Source organism: Pseudopipra pipra, chromosome 1 (assembly GCF_036250125.1).
Source record: "Pseudopipra pipra isolate bDixPip1 chromosome 1, bDixPip1.hap1, whole genome shotgun sequence".
Taxonomy (NCBI): domain Eukaryota; kingdom Metazoa; phylum Chordata; class Aves; order Passeriformes; family Pipridae; genus Pseudopipra; species Pseudopipra pipra.
In genome coordinates, this window is record NC_087549.1 from 34,448,441 (window position 1) to 34,466,616 (window position 18,176).

Sequence of the window (18,176 nt, forward strand, 5' to 3'; positions counted from 1 at the left end):
GACACAGTGCTGTCAGGATGCTTTCCATAGTATTTTGTGGGTACAGATGTTTACATAAGTATATACATCAGTAAAAAAAGTTACTAAAAGATAGTTGGGATGTTTTGTCAATTTTTTTATTTTATAAATCAATCAAGACTGGATTAGCAGACAAAAAACAGAAACTACTTAACTAAAACCATACCACAGACCCAAGTCATACCCACTCTCACAAATTGGTTTCTTTTTGTTAATTCTCACAGACCAGGTGCTTGTGAATACTTTGAACCTTGTTCCAACAATACTGTTGGGGCTATTATGAGTATTGCTCAACAAGATCCTGACCTTATTCAATTTAAAAAAAAAAAAAAATAAATTCCTGAGGTCATCCAGTCCATCAGGTGACTCCAGTTATTCATTACTGGTGCACCAAGTTGGAAAACATATCAGCTTTGAATAGAGACAATTTCCCTTTGTGGAAAGCTGATACTGCTAGAAATTAATGTTGCTGAGCAACAGATGGAATTGATGTCCTTTCATTTGCACCTCCCTGTGGCTACTATCTTTATTCCACAAAAGATTTAGGGTGTAAATGGGCTAACAAATTCATTAGTTTGTTTTACATGAAGCCAGGAGAAATGCACATATATTGCCCTTAACTAAATGTTCTGCATAAAACCCCATGAAGCCTTTTTATTTTTTTTTCCTTCCAAGTTTTATGGCCTGCATTATGCTCCTGACAATTGAATTCTACAGATAATTTAAACATTAAATCCAAACAGGTTTCTAGAAAATACCAGAGTGTGCTGTTGAAATTACCCCAAAACATTTAGAATTTAATAGAGGGTTATATTTCTACTACAGAACTTCAAGACTGATTTAAAATTACAACAAAAGATTATTACTCTATTAAATCCCACAGTGGTCTCCTGCAAGAGGAAGAATGTGTGAAAAAAGTCTGGTTTGATATACTAGCACACTTTTTTCAGTGTTCGTGGCTGGAATTGAGATATTGGTATCTTAAACAGCTATTGATCACCTGCTGTTTTAGTTCAAAGAATGTAGCCTCACTGAAGGCCTTTCACCACATCTGTATTTGAGCAAGTACAGTTACATCTGCTCAAAGCCATGTGAGTTTCTTTCATTTTATCTTTCATTTTCATTTAAAAAACGGCAGAAGATCCACAAATGAATCAGCATTTTTTGAAATGGCCTAGACCTGTATTTTGAAAATGAATACTTTGACAGAACATATCCTGCAAGCAGATACATGAAGAACTCTACAACCACGTTTTTTGAATGCAAAATACTCAAAATACTGCCTTTTGTCTAGAACTTCAGGAGCAGACATATCGATCTACACGTGCAAGTTTATTCTTATACAGCAGTAGCTTTCTTTACAAGTCAAGTTACAGATGTAATTCCTTAGCAGATGTACACAACTTTATTCAAGAACCTTGGGGGTATTTTTTTCAATACAGAAATTTAATTTATGCACTGAATTAAGTGATAGTCCAATATAAAAAGGAATGAGACTAAATACTTTGATGTACCCATGTTCAGCAGCAACACTTACATGTAACTGATCTGAACATATGGCTTCAGACTATCTACACAATTGCTTTAACAGACTAAAGGTGTCATCTAGCATACATGTATTTTTGTCTACAGCAAGCTAGAAGTAAAGTATAGTTGTTTAATAATTTTCATAACTGTGACTGCTGCAAAAATATGTAGCAAAATTAATGAAAACAATAAATTAGATGCCATCTAAACTCCAGAAATTATTAATCCTGTCTTATCTGTGATTAGTTGTTCCAACATTTTTTTTCACTTTAAGATTGAGTGCATCCTGTATCTTGTTTATGATTTTGTAATAGGGTTTAAAGCTAACACAGGCTGGGATATATGTTCCATATGCACATAGGGTAATTAAGCTCCACTCATCCTCTCTTTGATCAACTGAATAGGTTTAGCTCTTTAATATTCACTTCATAAGCCTTGTCTATCAACCTCTGGACCATTTGTGCTTCTCCTTTGAATTCCTTCCAAGTTACATCCTTTTGAAAGTATTTTCTGATAACAAGATATTTTAGAAAAAGTTGTGCTAATACAGTAGAGTGTATCCCCCATTTTTAGTTGATATTGCTTTTCAATCCAGTATTTTTTAGCATACCTTAGCACCAAGAGTTCATGTTGCAGTGGTTATCTATCCACAACAGCCTCTAAATCCTATTCTGTTATGACCAAAGAGTGAAAAACATTATTTTGAAATAAGCACATTGTCCTCAGGAATCTTGCCTGGAAATTTAAAACCAATAGTATTTATTTCTGCCCTTCTCTTCTACACTTCCCCTTAATTCAGTACATAAGTCACTTGTTATTAACAACAGTTAATAATCTTAAGTTATTTTTATGGATCACATATATTAAAATAAAGACTGTCTCAGAGGTAAGGTGATGCCACAGCAGTGACTACACAAAAAGCTTTTAGTAAAATCATAACCCTGTAAAAATTATGAGCCATTTACACACACACAGAAAGCAAGCATCTGGTTAAAAATCGCCTATGTCTGTATCAAAAAAAATAACACAACATCTTTCAGTCACCAATAAAGGAAGAGATTAAAAAAAACCAAAATAACGCACAAACAAAAAAACCCACCCAAACTAACAAAACTCTCATAGATATTACACAACATCAAGATGGAGGTTAAAAAATGCTTGGCCAAGCCATTCTTTTTAGATGATAACGTCTTGTTTGGAAACTTGCAGATCTCAGCCACAGCGAGCATCCTACCTGTTTGCGCATGACGTCTGTAGCTTGCATGATGTAGCGAGGAGGTAGCCCATGGCTCCGAGCCAGGATGATGGCCTGCTCCAGGGTAACGCTCAGAGTGCAGCTGCAATGGAACACAGAAGTCAGCTATCTGCTAGCAGAGAGTTCCTTAAAAATAATTGCTTCTATATCAATTATCTTTTTTAAAAAGAAAATATAAATGAAAATACTACATAGTAGACCTGTCCCCTTATCCTTCCCTCACCGGCGCAGGCATTAGTCTGAACAGTATAATGTTTCTAAGCAGAAAGACTTTAAGTGTAATAAGTGTTCCTGCTGCTTAGAATTAAATGCATTTGCCTCGTTATGTTGTTAAAACAACCAAACAAACCAACCCTCCCCAAACCAAAACCAAAACACAAACCCCACAACCCAACTATGGCTTGGCAAGTGCATGAGGGAGTGACAACCCAAAAAGAAAATTTTTTTTTATTATATAAATTCCTTTTCTGTTCACAACCAAAGCACTGCAATAATCAAATCTCTTCAACCAGAAAAGTGGGTTGTAGAGAAAATGATTCTACCTCAGAGAACCCAAAAAAAGCTGTGGTTTTCAAGTTCAAATAATAAAAGCAAGGCACGTGATTAAAATAGACTTTTGAGTAGCCTTTTGGCAAAATCCTGACCAAAGTATTTTGCATAGTTTATAATATGCACACAGAACAGACAATATGTTTCAATCAAACACTCATCTTGCTGAGCAGAAGATCTGTAGGAGGAAAAATACATCTGCGCTTATTTTCTTACTGAAAAAAAACCAAACCCCTGACACATTTTAAATGCTGCTTAAGTTAATTTCTGGACTGTAAAAAGTTTCACAGTAGTGAATGTAGAAGACACTTAATTTGATCTGTAGCTTTATTAATGGCCTTTCATTAAAAATTTATAAGCTAAGTGATTTTCCATAATAATGAAATAATTTTCATTCCTTAGTTTCATGTATACACTGACCTCAGAGTTAACTGGAGGTAAAAAATCTATTGAACTTTTGCATTATGTGTTTGATTAAGGTGCAAGATTGCTAAGTATTAGATTAAAAATTCTACACACTGTGACTTCGTCTTGTCTTTGAAAGGTAAAATATTGCACAAAGTATATGCTCATAATATTTGCCAGCACCAAAATCTAAACATACAACCTTCAAGACCAGACAGGAAAGGAAGCTTTGTCCCACTGACAGTGGAAAAAAGCAAAAGTATCTGAAATGTAGTTTTACAGGTGTTATCTAAGCCAGAAAAAAAAGGGTAAAAAGTTTCTCAGTAGGTATAACAGGTGTTAATAGGGTCAAAGTACACTTTCAACCAAGTGGTTACTGAGCCAACTTTCCCATATATCCCATCTTCCTGAAACCCCAAGACTGAAAGAACCAAAAAATCATATTCTGCATGTGTCAATCAGAACTAACAACCTCCTAAATGAAGGTCAGCTTGAAGAATTATGTGCAATTTTGTGATTGAAAAAGACTGCCAAACTGCTCCCTGCCCAAAACCTGATGAAATGGCTGGCAATCACGGACAGTATAAGGCCTCTGCATTTTGACAATGCCAATCGTGATTCAGAAATACAGTTGCCAAGTGTGTAGATAAAGATATAACCAGAGTGGGAAAAGCAGAGACAAAGCGTAAAATAGCATAATAAAGATTTCTTTAAGAGGCTGCTATGGAAGTAGGCAACAACTACAATACAATCCTGAAAAATTTATGCTAAAATTAAAGATCTCACATCATGGCAAATAAGAATAGTGATTCTAAGGATAGTAACTTCAACATATCCTGTGAAATTAGTAGCAAAGACACTCAAGATGACAGCAGTGGTGATGTTAAATATTATCACACCTCTTTAACAGAACATTTTACATTTGAGGTGAAGTCCTACAGTAATGCTGGTTAGATACATCCACTTTTTCTTTTAAAAAAACTTCTTATTAACATATGTTAAAAATTGTTAAAATTGAATCAGTGACATGACTGAATTTCAATATACTTTTTCATTAGAGGTGCAATCACTAGGTTTTGTGTTCCTCCTAGGGCACGTAAGAGTCTGATGAATTGCAGAATTAAATACAAATTATTGGTTATGGTTTTTGTCCTGTGATTATGAAATAAATTATGAAATAAATTATGAAATAAACTTTCTAAATACAAACCCCAACAACACTCAAATAGCTTCATTTTAGTTGAACACCAAATTAGTGAGATGACATCCTCTAATAAGACCAATCATGTAAACCTTACACGGTGACTCACATGTATCTACATGCTGGTGCTTTCTCCCAGCTCTTCAAATAGTATTTTAATTAGTACATATCCCTTATCACAAATCAAACTGCCCTGGAAACCAGCTGTGAAAGACACAAATGCACACACAAAAAATCAGATGGTAACATGGAAAAGTCATAACTGGAAGTACCTCAGCAATAAGGCTGCCAAGCGTGAAGAGCTCAAGCAATGCAAATTTAAAACAATATAACTTCTAAAATTTTATTAATCAATATGAAAGCTGGTTATTCCTCATATTTTAAGATAGTTCTAGTGGCCTGAGCAATGTTCAATATCAAGGATTGTCAGCAAATACTTGCGGTATATAATAATCCACTCTTCTCCCCCCGTTTTGAGAGTTGATAAGCAGATGCTATTAAAGTTTACAAAGCAATCTGGAAGCAGTTCTGACCACCAAAAGTATTTGGTCATTTGGATGCAATCACCCAGAAAAACCAAATGAGGAAAATATTTGGGGAAAAACTCCTTCAGTGCTCTCATAGCATTCTGTTATGGGAAGCATAAAGCCCAAATCCATAGATTTTACACTGCAAACAAATCAAAATCTGTTCTCACTCCCTCTCTTTTCCTATCATCCCTTTTTTTTTATGCCAGAAAAACAAAAGACTCAAATTCATCATCTCACAATTTATGTCAGTTCGAATGACAAATCCCTGCCTTGACAGATTACAGCAGCAAGGAAGAGACATTTGGATTTCCCAGGACAACTGGGTTGAAAATTCCTTATTTCATCCATTTGGTTTCCAAGAAACAGAAGGGGCTGCAGCTGCTCCCAGCCCCTGCCTACTATCCCCAATCTCCCATCAGTCATCAAAGTACTGATGTGAAGATTAAACATAAACTTTCAAACATCTTCTGGATCAAACCACCCTAAACAAGCCTGAAAAAAATAAGATTAAATCATTTTCTATCACCAATAGTCCATTTGTTTCTGACTGGATGTGATTTTCACTAAAAGGCTGTAAATCAGTCGGACAGACACACATCCATACTGAAAATGGAGTTGCAAAATAGGAAAACAGACTGGCATTTTCTCAGAAATTGATTATTTCACAACAGCTTGTCCAATGTCACTTGAAAGGAAAAATAATTTGAGTTCATGTTCACTACCTACAGAGCTGCCACTCAGCAAAGTGTATATCTATGTTACCAGAGTAAAAAGAATCTAAATCATTCAATTCATTCTCAGGTTTCAATTAGGCTTTCAGCCATCCTACATCCAAAGATGTATCAAAACATTCCTTAGAAAAATGTCCTGAATAGAAAAGATGAGGTGAAACAAATTGGTTTAGTAGTTACCACAGTCAGGGATGTCAAAATGAATTATGTTCTGGCTATGTGAATAGGAAAAAAAATGAAAAGGGTGCATGTATGCTTAGTCTAATTAAAATCTAAAGCTTCTACTCAACATGTAATATAATGCCATTATTATTATTTTAATTACTTTTCTTCCTGTACATCATAAGCTAATCATACCTACATTTGACCACCTTTCAAACCAATTACACCATAAGTATTTATTTGTTTCTGCTGTCATTTAAATTGGTGCTTATAGAGCAAATATTATTTAAGTCTGTACGCAGCAATGTCTCCATGCAAGTAAAACTGAAGCTTGCATTCTCTGTGCCCATATACTGAAACTTTGATGAACAGAATTTCTTTTCACAGGGAGAGGCAAGTTGGGCCAGTCATTTAGTATTAGAGAGAAAATGAGCATGAAGTTCATACATAAAACTACAGTACTGTATTTAACAATTACAGTAAACTCTACTGGAGTTCAGGACTTAGGTTCAGTCCCTTTATGAACCTTTGTTAAGCTGAGATGTTGCCAATGTGGAAAGGCCACTACTTTAAAGTCAGTATTGGATGGAAACCATCTACTGAAGGCTAGTCCAACATACAGAAAGTAATTACTCTGCCCATGAAGTATATTTATTTGATTACGATGGTTCAGTAATCATAAACAACCTTTCAAAAAGCAACTATCTGTGGAACATACACCACTACCACACCGAATGGGCAGTCCATGGTTAAGGGATCTTCTGCCTTTTATCCGTTAAGTATCAGCATGTACAGGTTTCATTCACAATAGACACCACTGTGATTATGTAGTTGTATAAACCTCAGAACAAAGGCATTCCAACTCCCTTATTAGGCACACATCCACCATCCTATGACAGGATAATCAAACCCAGCTCTACCAGATATTTTCAGACACAAACTACCAAGAGATTTCTGACTTGCTGAAGTAGATGGCATGAACTTATCAAGTAGAGAATTAGTCTTGAGAGGTAAGCATATATTAGCCATATTTCAGATCTAACCTTGGTTAATGAGTTCTTTTGTAGGTTACAAATATATTTTTATCAGGTATATTATATTCAATATTAGTAAATTTTAATTCTGAAGCATGAAACATGCAGTGGGTAATATTTTTTCCTGTAGTTAATGTGAAAGATTACTGTCATCCAATCTATTTCCAGAAATAAATGTGACTATTCTACCTTTTTAAACAGAGAGCTTTGCAAAGAAATTGAAGGGAAAAAAAGCATACTTCTTTCTTCTTTTCACCAAACATCATCTGTCAGTGTTAAAAAACTGCAGGGAGCATCTTTCCACAATCATTCTTCCTGTAAGATCTTGCCACCTTTAATCAGCTTGAAATGTTGCAAGGAGGCACTTCCACTATTAAATATTCTTTTCTTGATGAAAGAACAGCATTTCCAAAAGATTCAAAGTATTCCCTTACCCATTTTATTTACTCATTTTCTGTTAATACTTGCAAAAACAAACTAAGAAACAAAATTTAAAGTCGTCTGAAACGCCAGCTTTGGCCATTATCTCCTGTTCTGTGCAGAAAGTCTTTCACATTAAAGGTTTCTTCCCCTGTAAGAAGGCATATAAATCTGCTAGAAAATTGCCATTTACTTCCTGTCTTGTAATGGTTCAGCGCAGGCTATTCACTTAACTCTCTTCCATGCCAGAAAATTAAAGAAGATTTGGCTAATTTTTTAATTTTAGATTGTTTGAGAGGTCCTACTCTATTTTTATTGGAATGTAGCAGGTTTTGTACAAAAAAAATCAGATTCAAAGACCTGGGACTGCAGATAAGGCAATGCTGCAGGAACTAAAGCATGAGATGATTCTACAGAGCTCAGTGATAGAGTTGTGTGTCAAATATCCATAATGTTAAAAGGAATCCAAATAGAAAAAAAGCACACCTTGAAATCCATACTAGTAACAACTTAGATCCATCTTATCTGTCTCAGTGCATTTTATGAACTTCTCTGCATTTTCAGATTGCATTTTAAACAAAATAATGTCTCAGAATTTAAAGCATGTAAAAGAACAGTAAGACTATAGTCCATCACATATGTATTAGAGAAAACAAAGCAAAATGTACCAGATTGCATATGAAAGGCAAATATAGAGCAAAATAAAATGATCACCACTGTAGGAAGAACTTATTTGTGCTAAATGGCTTATTTATTTTGTTTTAAGACAAATTCTCACAGATTTAAAAGTTATGTAACTGTTTTCAGTAACCATCACAGAATGAAATACTCTATTATCCTAAACTATTTTAGAAAAAGAAAAATTTGTTTATACCTCAGTAGGTATCACAAAAATACACTAATTGTAGATAGACATAACAGAACTATCATTTAAAAAACAGAAGAGAACAGGACTGAAAGGACAGTTGAGACCAGATGGCTGGAGAAGAGCACAGATTAGTTTTTCAGTCTGTGCTGACCTGCCTCCTGAAAGTAGTCCCATCAATCCCCAAAAGCTTTCTTACTGTGGAGTTAATAGCCTAAATACAGGCACAAAACTTCAAGGAGACTTTTTTTTGTAGCACACACTCACTGAGCTCAGAACTGAACTCCTACAGAAAAATTCCTACAATAATTTAGAACGAAGGATTCTTATGAATGTCCAAAACACAAATTCAGAGTACTCATTTTTCACCTTGTTTCATCTGATTCACAGAAAGGCAGCTGGCCATGATGGACAGCTTATGGTGTTACTCTGTTTTGCAATGTGGAAGATGAAGCAGGTTTAGCTGAATTGCAGGAGCGGTGCCAGCTACAGGAGACAGCATAATCAACCCTTGGCAAAACCTGCCTCATCACTCAGCTGACCGTCTGCCAGCCAGAACCCCATCGCTTGAAGGATGGTAACACTAATAAGAGAATTTCTCGAGGGGAAATTAAAATCCAGAAAAGAAAATAAGATGGTGATTTTTCTGGGGTTCATCATGATTATAAATTACTTTTCTCTTGATCCTCCAGGAAATGCAAAAATTTAAATAAACTTGGGATTTGTTTCATTTGGATGCTTTAAAGGATTCCTTTGAGCCTGTAAGGCCTATGCTCCCTGAACAGACTTCTGCAGCTGCTGCACCTAATTTCATTTTGGCAAGGAAAGAGGCTAAGACATGTCTGTGTGGTGCAGTCTTGCTCTTCTTCCTCAAGCAGGAGCTAGCATCTTGATTCAATAAAATTTAAAAGTGCCTTTCATCACCTACATTTGTACAGATCGATTGCAACTTCAAACAGAACGAATACAAGTGGAGAAAGCAGAGTATTGTTTACAGGGTGACATCTGACTGGCAGGCAGAAATATAATTATAGATGATCAAAAAATGGAAAATAGAAATGCAAACTATTGATTATATGAACTAATTTAGAGCTCTGTTCCAGATGTATGATAATCCAAGCGGAGATTTATAGCATTGACACATCACTTAGGAGAGTGAAGGTTAAAGGGACTTATTTTCCCCCATTCTTGTTTTTCTAGTGACTGAAATGCATTTGAAAAGAACTGCTGTCTGAAATAGATATAGGATTGCAGGCTCTAATGTAAATTGGTAAACATATTGTCATAATAAAAATCAAAGCAAAGCAATCACCAGCAATTCAAAATCCCCAGCATTATCTTGGATATAGGGATCAAAGTATGAACTCTGTCAAGCTGGTTTAGCCTAGTGCAGCGTAAAAAGCAATTTAATATGGATCACAGAGAAGTCAGAAACCAAGACATTGCTTATCCAGAGATCAGCAATCACTGTCAAAGCAGACAAAGCTGCTGTTTCATAGTTCTTGGCCTTTTCTGCATTGGACTGTCAACCAGCGCCTCCCTCACAAGTTTTCTGGGACTTGAGTCTGGTTAGTAGGAATGGTGGCCCAATCTCCCCTCTGCCCCGTCAATTCATGACACCTAAGCTGAGTAAACACAGAAAGGGCTCTCCAGTCAGTTCAGTAAAAGATAGATAAATTGAATGAGGGAAGGTATATACATATATAAAAATCTATTAAATATATCTAAACTTTGACAGATTAATGGCTTGCTCAGTTCCCACTCCCCAAGAACAAAAGAAAGATGAGCAGAGCACCCTGTACTCTTCCACAGACTTTCAGACATTCACTGCCGTTAGAGATCAATCATAGAAATTGTGCTAAAATGAAGGCTTTTTAAAAGAAAGCATAGGGGGACCTTCCTCCAAGTCTTAATTTTTAAGCTGGCAGGACTGATAAGTTAATAGATTTTCAAAGTTTAATCGACAAGGACAATTCACATCTCTCTCCCATCTGTTTACCTAGTAGCATCTGTAGATATTACCAGTTTTCAACTCATTTAATATCCATAGCATAGTGCTAAAAAACAGTCAGGAGTCCTTGATCTGGCTATCAGCGCAAAGGCAATTTCAGAATGCCAAAAAGCAGAGCTCCCACTTAGTACTGGACTGTAGAGAGGTGGCCTAGGGAGGCCAGAAAAAGAAAACAGCTCATGAAGTGACTTTATATGACTCCAAATGCTAAGGAAAAACTTCATCCATCCAGTTTGTATGCACAACAGTAACTTCAGAAAACCATTGTTAAAAATCTTCCTCAGCTTTTACCACTTCAAAAAATAAGAGCACATGAATCCCTCCTAGTCTCTAAATGCAGAGATTTTCTTCTGAACTTTTGGAAATTCTGGGCACAAACTCCTGAGTACCTCTAAAAATTCTCAAGTAATCCATTCCTTTTTCCTGGAGGGCCTATCTTAAAATACCTCTGATAATGCCAAGAATTGATGTTTCTTTCTCTGAACAGATGGCAGCCAAAAAGGCAGTATTAATGCACAAATGAAGTAACAGTATCTAGTACCAAAGCTCAAATGGACTCACTGTAAAGCAGAACTAGATATGCTTTAGAGAGGTGTTTTGCATCTTTACTTTATATGAAGAGGTGATATTAAGTCCTTTAACATCTAGATGGAAACCCACACATAGCACTTTTAAATCCCATTCCCATGGGATTGACTATTCCTAATATAGTCTTTAAATCCAATATGTTGGGTTTCTAATATTTTGTGGTTTTTAAATATACTAAATAAACATTTAATAGTTTATACCTTTGATTTATCCCTAGTTTTGAGTAGAAATTTGATGGCTAATTTATTTTCATCTAAGAACAGCTCATGTTCAGATATAAGCAAACCACGTCTTCTTCAGTCACCAAATTATTCTGAATAATTTGTGACCCACACACTATAGAGTAATAGGTTATTTGGGCTATTAAAGTTTTTCTGACTTTACTGTTAAACTGTAAGAATTTTTGGCACGAATATACTAACGAATTCATGAAATGGTGATGAAACCCAGCTTTATAAAAAATGGCACAATTAAGCCCAGTCTTTTCTGATCACATAAGACATGAAACTGAAACCAAGACAATGAGAAAAACTTTATAGCTTCATAGCCTTCTGAAACAACAGCATCATGACAGCCCATGCTATATAGTATTTCCATCTTCATCTGATATAGTGACTAGTGGTACAAACACAGCTTTTTTCTGGTATTACCTAAAATCAAGTGCAGTATACAGCATGATATATACACTGGTATCATTGACAGAGAGTAATACAAGTAGTCTGTTGCAAACTCTGTCAAATGGCAAGCATTGTCCTCGCACAATTTAATGGTGTTGGCTATATATGGAGCTTTTCCTTTTCTTCATGCCTGATAATCTCCATTGCAGCTTATGTTGCAATTGCCTTTTTCTTTCCTTTCCTCATCAGAGCTCTGTTAAAGAAAGGATATTACTTAAAATGAAGAGGAAGTAATGCTCATTCTAACACCAGGTCACCAAGTCTGATAAAGTAAGGACTTGCATAGATCAGAAACTAAGCAGCATTTTTTACATACTGTTACTTCTGATCTACAGTTCAGAATTCTTATAAAACGTGCAGATATTTAGCATCAGATTATTTGTTATGTTAAGTCTTTTGTTTGTTGGGTTTTTTTTTCCCATTCTCCAGTTGTGGTCTGCTTTTTTAGTGGAATGGACCAAAAAAATTGTAATCTGCCCAGCTGGAGCATAAACAGAATATTAGAGAGGTCTGTAATGATGCTTTCGTCATATATATAATGATGCTATTGTCATATATACATATTTGTCTAATAAAATCTCTTAGGGTTGATGACAAAGATCAGTTGATTATAGGTCAGTCTATTTTTTGATATTGCATTAAAGATATCGACCACTCTACAGGCTGAACCTCTACATATAGTAAAGTATTCCTGCAAAAATGTGTGTCTTAAGTTACATTTTTTTCCTTGAAACAAGCTCTGCTATTGTTCCCTCTAGCATACAAATTAAATACAAATTTCAGCATTTCTTGCCTGTATTAAGAGTTCAATATAGTAGGTGGTATTCATATAGGTAATGTTCCTTTTTCTGCTTTAGCAATTCAGATTTCTGCCTTTTACTGACTTGAATGAGGAACAATCCTTTACAACTGTACAAAACACAAATTGTACTGCTCGTTTCTGCCAATCACTGCAAATACAATTCTACAATTTCACCAAAAATCTTTCAAGTATGTTAGGTATTTAGTTTAAGATATTAGGTATTTAGTGTAAGAACCCTCTATTAATAAAGAGCAGTGGTCTCCAACCTGCAACGGCTGCATGAATGACTGCAATCAATGGAGGAAAAAAAAAATCATCATACCGGTGAACTCCACTGTTGCACATAATGATGTGACAAGCTCCAAGCCTGCTACAGAGTTCAGATGACACGGAAAGCAATCCCACTCCAGAAGCACTGCACGCAGTGTATGCACAGGCGGCGGTGCGCTTGGATCGGATAAAGGACCCTATGAGTCGGTAAAGTTCATCCAAGCAATTGAGAGGCCTCATCAGCTGCAAGAAAGGAAGTGAGAGTTATTTAAATATTTGCTACTGAGAACACATGAAATACTCTAAAAGAATAGGTCATCACAGGAGGAATACCCGATCTAGTTGAGAAAGCCAAAGCCAAATTCCATGACATAAATACAAAACACAGTTTTCTGTTACATGACCTAAGACAACTTTTAAACACTTTTCAGTTCTTACCATCACTGATTGTTTCATTCCCAGGCCTGCCTATGGAAGTGTTCTTCACTTCAATAGACTGAATAGACCCATGAGGGCTATATCCACTAATGGACTGGGCAAAGAAGGGAAGCCATGAAGAGGCAACCCACAACCACACACAGATGCAGAAGGAATACTAAGACTGGTTAATAGACCTGCTGAGAAAATCAGCTTATAATTATGACAACACTGTCCTTTATTTATCAAATATCTAGTTCCTAATTCTGACTAGCAACATCAAAAAATAAAAGTGAACACAAGTCAAAAACATATCACAAAGCAAGAACAGTTAACTTTGTAGCAGGACTTAAAATGATCCCAGGATTACTGTACTAAAAATGAATGATCCACCTAATAAAGAAGACAACTTCAAGTGCAAGGCTGCTGTCAGAAGAGGATCCTTCAAGAGTGGTCTAGCAATGAAAACAGTATTTCGTGGTGCTCTGTGTACCAGAGATGTTCACAATACCATTCTGAAGACCTCATAATTCCAAATTCTGACTTCTCTTTATTCCAGAAACACCTAAAGATTCCAACAAACCCCTGTGCTACTCAAAGAATTGATCTTTTGAAAGACAGATTCATTCCCTAAGGACAGTTTTAACAGTTAGGGAAATGGCAGCCTCACTTGCTCCTATGTGATAGTTATTTCATTGGAAAGCATAGAGGTCAAGTAAATCAACTATAACAAATAGCATATTTAAACCTGGGTACAAACAGATTTAACTTGGTTTAGGTCCTACTGGTTTAACTTGCACCCATTTAAATTGATTTTAGATGGTGTCATTTACTAATGCAAAGCTATGGGCAATAAAGTGAAAAGTGCAGCCAAAAATGGATCATGCACTCACTCTTGGCTTGCTCCAGTTGCAAAATAAATGCATTAGCCTAACATAGTATCCCTTGGTCAGATCTGGATTATGAGATACTTTTCTCTTGCCCTTGAACTTTTCACTGAAATAGACAGGGAACAGGTTTAGGGGTAACAAGCATTTCACATACAGCTGAACATCCCCTGCTGCACCGGTGACTGCATGGGCAAGTTAAGTTGCTCACTCCCCAGGGAAGGAGAAGCCAATGTCCTTCCCTCCTGTGCAGTCCTGCATGGATCCAAGAAACAGGAACTATCAGTCTGTTAACAGCAATGCTGGTGATACTGACATAACATTTTAGCCTGTCATACGGCTCAGCTGATGATCACTATTATTTCTCAAGCCACAGTAGCTCAATCACTTTTGAAGTCAGCATAGGCAAGACCCTAGGAATTTCTTTACTTCCCCTATTGGGTTGCAGTACAGGCATTAACTCTCCAACAACAGGAGAGAGCACTAAATGAATTTTCATAGCCCCTGGGATCTCTGAGCCACAGAGGTTTAAAGACAGATGAAAGCATTTGAAGAAAGCCTAAATGAGAAAATTCAGAAGAAAGCCTTCTGAGCAGGCTGCTGAAGAGTATTTAATTTGGAAAAGCGCTTCCAGCATTCAGAACAAAGAATTTCTGTCTGCACCCGTCCTCCCTATCCCACCACACATGCTCTTAAAGCAGTTGCATTGCTCTGAAAGCACAGTGAAAAAGGAAAGTTATGATTTCTCTTCTCAAACACATAGATGCCCTCCTGCTACGCCTTTTGATACAGAACCAGAGGGCACCACCTACCTCTAAAACACAGGTGGAACAAAATGCTGTAAGAGAGCTCCTCCCTTCCCTGCCCCTCTCCGCACAGCTTTAAATAATTCAATTTTTTGATGGAATTAAGAAAGCCTTGACAAGACAGTGTGTAACATAGAAAGTTTAATTAGGCACTTAATATTTTTATTTACCTTATCTATGTATGCTGCTTTAGATGTTGAATTTGGAGGCAAGTTTGACTTGTCCAGGTAGAATGCCCTGAAAGAACAAACAGAATAAGGCAAAAACTGTTAACTGTTTAAGCTCCTGAACAAAATGTCCATAAGTGATTGTTGTTAGATACCATCCTAAGGCTGGAATTTTTTTTACCTTATGCTAAGGGAGGGTCAAGGAGTAATACAATACTAAACAGGCATTATCACTCTTTCTTTTAGAGTAATAAGGTACATTTTTTGTTCTGAAGACAAAAACTGTCCCTCTCCTCTTTGATAGTACAGTGCAAAATTGTAATGTCCAGCTATCAGAGAAAAATGGATCTGAAAGTGATTTTCACCAAAACAATCCATAAAAAGGTTTGTGGCAACTGTATAGATTTTAATATATATTTGGCATATAAACAGTGCCTGAGCCTCACACACTACAAGCTGTTTTATATTCACTCTATACAACTGCAATAACATAGAAGCAGAATCCCAAACATGAAACACAGTACTGACAGAGGAAACATATATATGTTCACAATAAAAAAAAGAAACAAAAAAGCAATAACCCTTCAAGGAACAAATATGCAACATACAAGCAAAATGGCATTTGCAATGTGTGCATTCGTGCATGCATGTGCAAATAAAAAACAAACTGCCTTTCTTTACAATTTCCATACACTTCTTTGAAAATTAATTAATGCATTAAAGGAAAAGCCAAAGAAAATTCTAATTTACCTGCAGAACACAACAGTAATGGACAACACATACTTACTTTAATCAGGTTTATCCACTGTGTATCAACTCATATTATCCCAGTTCCTTCTAATACCTTTCCCTTATTAATGAATAGTCCCAGAAGAACTTTATATAGAATGAACAAATGCATCATGTGCTGTTTTCAAATACAAAGTTGACTAATTTCTGTGTGACAAAAAGGAGGCTGACATTTTGTACAGAGGGTTTCCACACTATCCTCTCCTAAAACAAAGAACCTTTCCTCTTACTCAACACCAAAAAGGAAGAACTTTAGCAAAGAGCACACAGGAAGCATAGAGCTCTTCTCCTGTCTCCTTCCACTCAGGAGACCTAAACGAATTTTTTTTTTAACTTTCCAGTTTATAAGCAACTTAATTGCTCACCACAGAGGAGCTGTCATTAAACATCTCATAGGCAGTGGAAATATCCTACTTACCGCTAAGATTACAGGGGTCTTTGCCTCTGCAGCAACACTTAAAAAAACATTGTCCCTGCCCATAGCAGCAGAGTTGGACCAGATGAACTTTAAAGGTCCTTTCCAACTCAAACCATTCTGTGATTCTCTGACCACAAAACTCATTCTGCTAGTTGTAAAGCTCCTAAAGCCTCCTGTGGCAGCAGAAAATAGAAATATTCGGTAGGCCTCCCTGCCTGTACAACCAATGAGAACCAGGCAACAGCTACCACTGCTGCAATTCTGGGCAAGGTTTAAATAAAAAAAAACAAGACAAGCCCCACTGAACTATGGAAGACACAGGAAAAAAAGAAAGATATTCTCCAGTGACAACCTCAAGGTATCACTATGATGTAGCTCCACTGCCTGTCCACAAGGAGCAGACCTGAATAAATCACAGAATCACAGGATATGCTGAGTTGGAAGGAACTCACAAGGATCATTGAGTCCAACTCTTAGACCTGCACAGGACCATCCCCAAGAGTCACACCATGTGCCCAAGGGTATTTTCCAAACACTTCTTAAACTTTGTCAGGTTTGGTGCTGTGATCACTTCCCTCGGGAGCCTGTTCCAGCACCCAACCACCCTCTGGATAACCTAAACCTCCCCTGACAAAACTTCAAGCCATTCCCTTGGGTCCTGTCACTGGTCACCACAGAGAAGAGATCAGTGCCTGCCCCTCCTCTTCCCCTCACAAGGAAGTTGGAGATTGCCATGAGGTCTTCCCTCAGTCTCCTCTTCTCCAGGATAAGCAGAGCAAGTGATCTCAGCTGCTCCCCATACAGCTTCCCCTCAAACCCCTTCACCATCTTTGTTGTCCTTTGGGCAGGGGTGCAGACTGCAGATTTCAATATCTTTTATTCTTCAATAATCTGGAATAATTGGGTGGATAAAAAAATCCACCCACTTTTAATTCTAGTAGACTTTTCTTCCTATCGCCTGTAGTTTTGAAAAACATCTCCCAAATTTAAGGTTTGAATTAATCCCTTCAGAAAGCACAGCAAAGCTTTGTTATTCCATTAAGCCTGTTGCATGATCCAGAATGTACTCTGTGTCAAAGGAAGCTGGAAACCATTGAAAGGAAAAGAGGTTTGTAGAGAAAATGACTCATAAATCACTTTGAGAGGCCACAGCACATAAAAGCTACCTCAGCAGCAATAGACCAACCTTTTTCCTTGTTAGCAAAGCTAAAAAACAAAGCATCACCCTGCTCTCTACTGACCATTATCAGACTGAAAGCCTATATTGCTCTTTCCTGCCAAGCGATAAGAAAACCTGCTTCATTTGGAGTCTGTTCAGCACTCTCATTCTCTTTGGACTGTTATTTCAGCAAATTCAGCTGCATTAAATGAAACCAGAAACCAAAAATAGAACAGTATACACATTAATGGAGTACATAGAAAATAATTAACTCAGGATACAAAATGAAGCAACATGGACACTAGAATGGGATATACAATTATAGGAATTACTCCATTAATTCAGTCAATTATTCATTAACCTTAACAACAAACAAAAAATCAACTATACACAACATGCATTTAAAAACATCAAAGTATCCTGTTACAAGTGAAACTATTCCCCCCTCCCCAATCAGATAACACTCCCAGATGTTCCCCAAGTGCTTT

The 18,176-nt window shown here is 36.6% G+C and overlaps 1 protein-coding gene across 3 annotated transcripts in view; it reads right to left on the minus strand.

The window, feature by feature from the left end:
* Nucleotides 1–18,176, minus strand: part of PREX2 (phosphatidylinositol-3,4,5-trisphosphate dependent Rac exchange factor 2) — a 172,234-nt gene that overhangs the window by 13,495 nt on the left and 140,563 nt on the right. For all 3 annotated transcript variants that reach the window (XM_064651352.1, XM_064651348.1, XM_064651354.1), the window contains 3 exons: nucleotides 15,326–15,392; nucleotides 13,098–13,288; nucleotides 2,780–2,882 (listed from right to left, as the gene is read on the minus strand). In XM_064651352.1, the coding sequence (XP_064507422.1) occupies nucleotides 2,780–2,882; nucleotides 13,098–13,288; nucleotides 15,326–15,392 (361 nt within the window). The remainder of the gene's footprint in view (nucleotides 1–2,779; nucleotides 2,883–13,097; nucleotides 13,289–15,325; nucleotides 15,393–18,176) is intronic.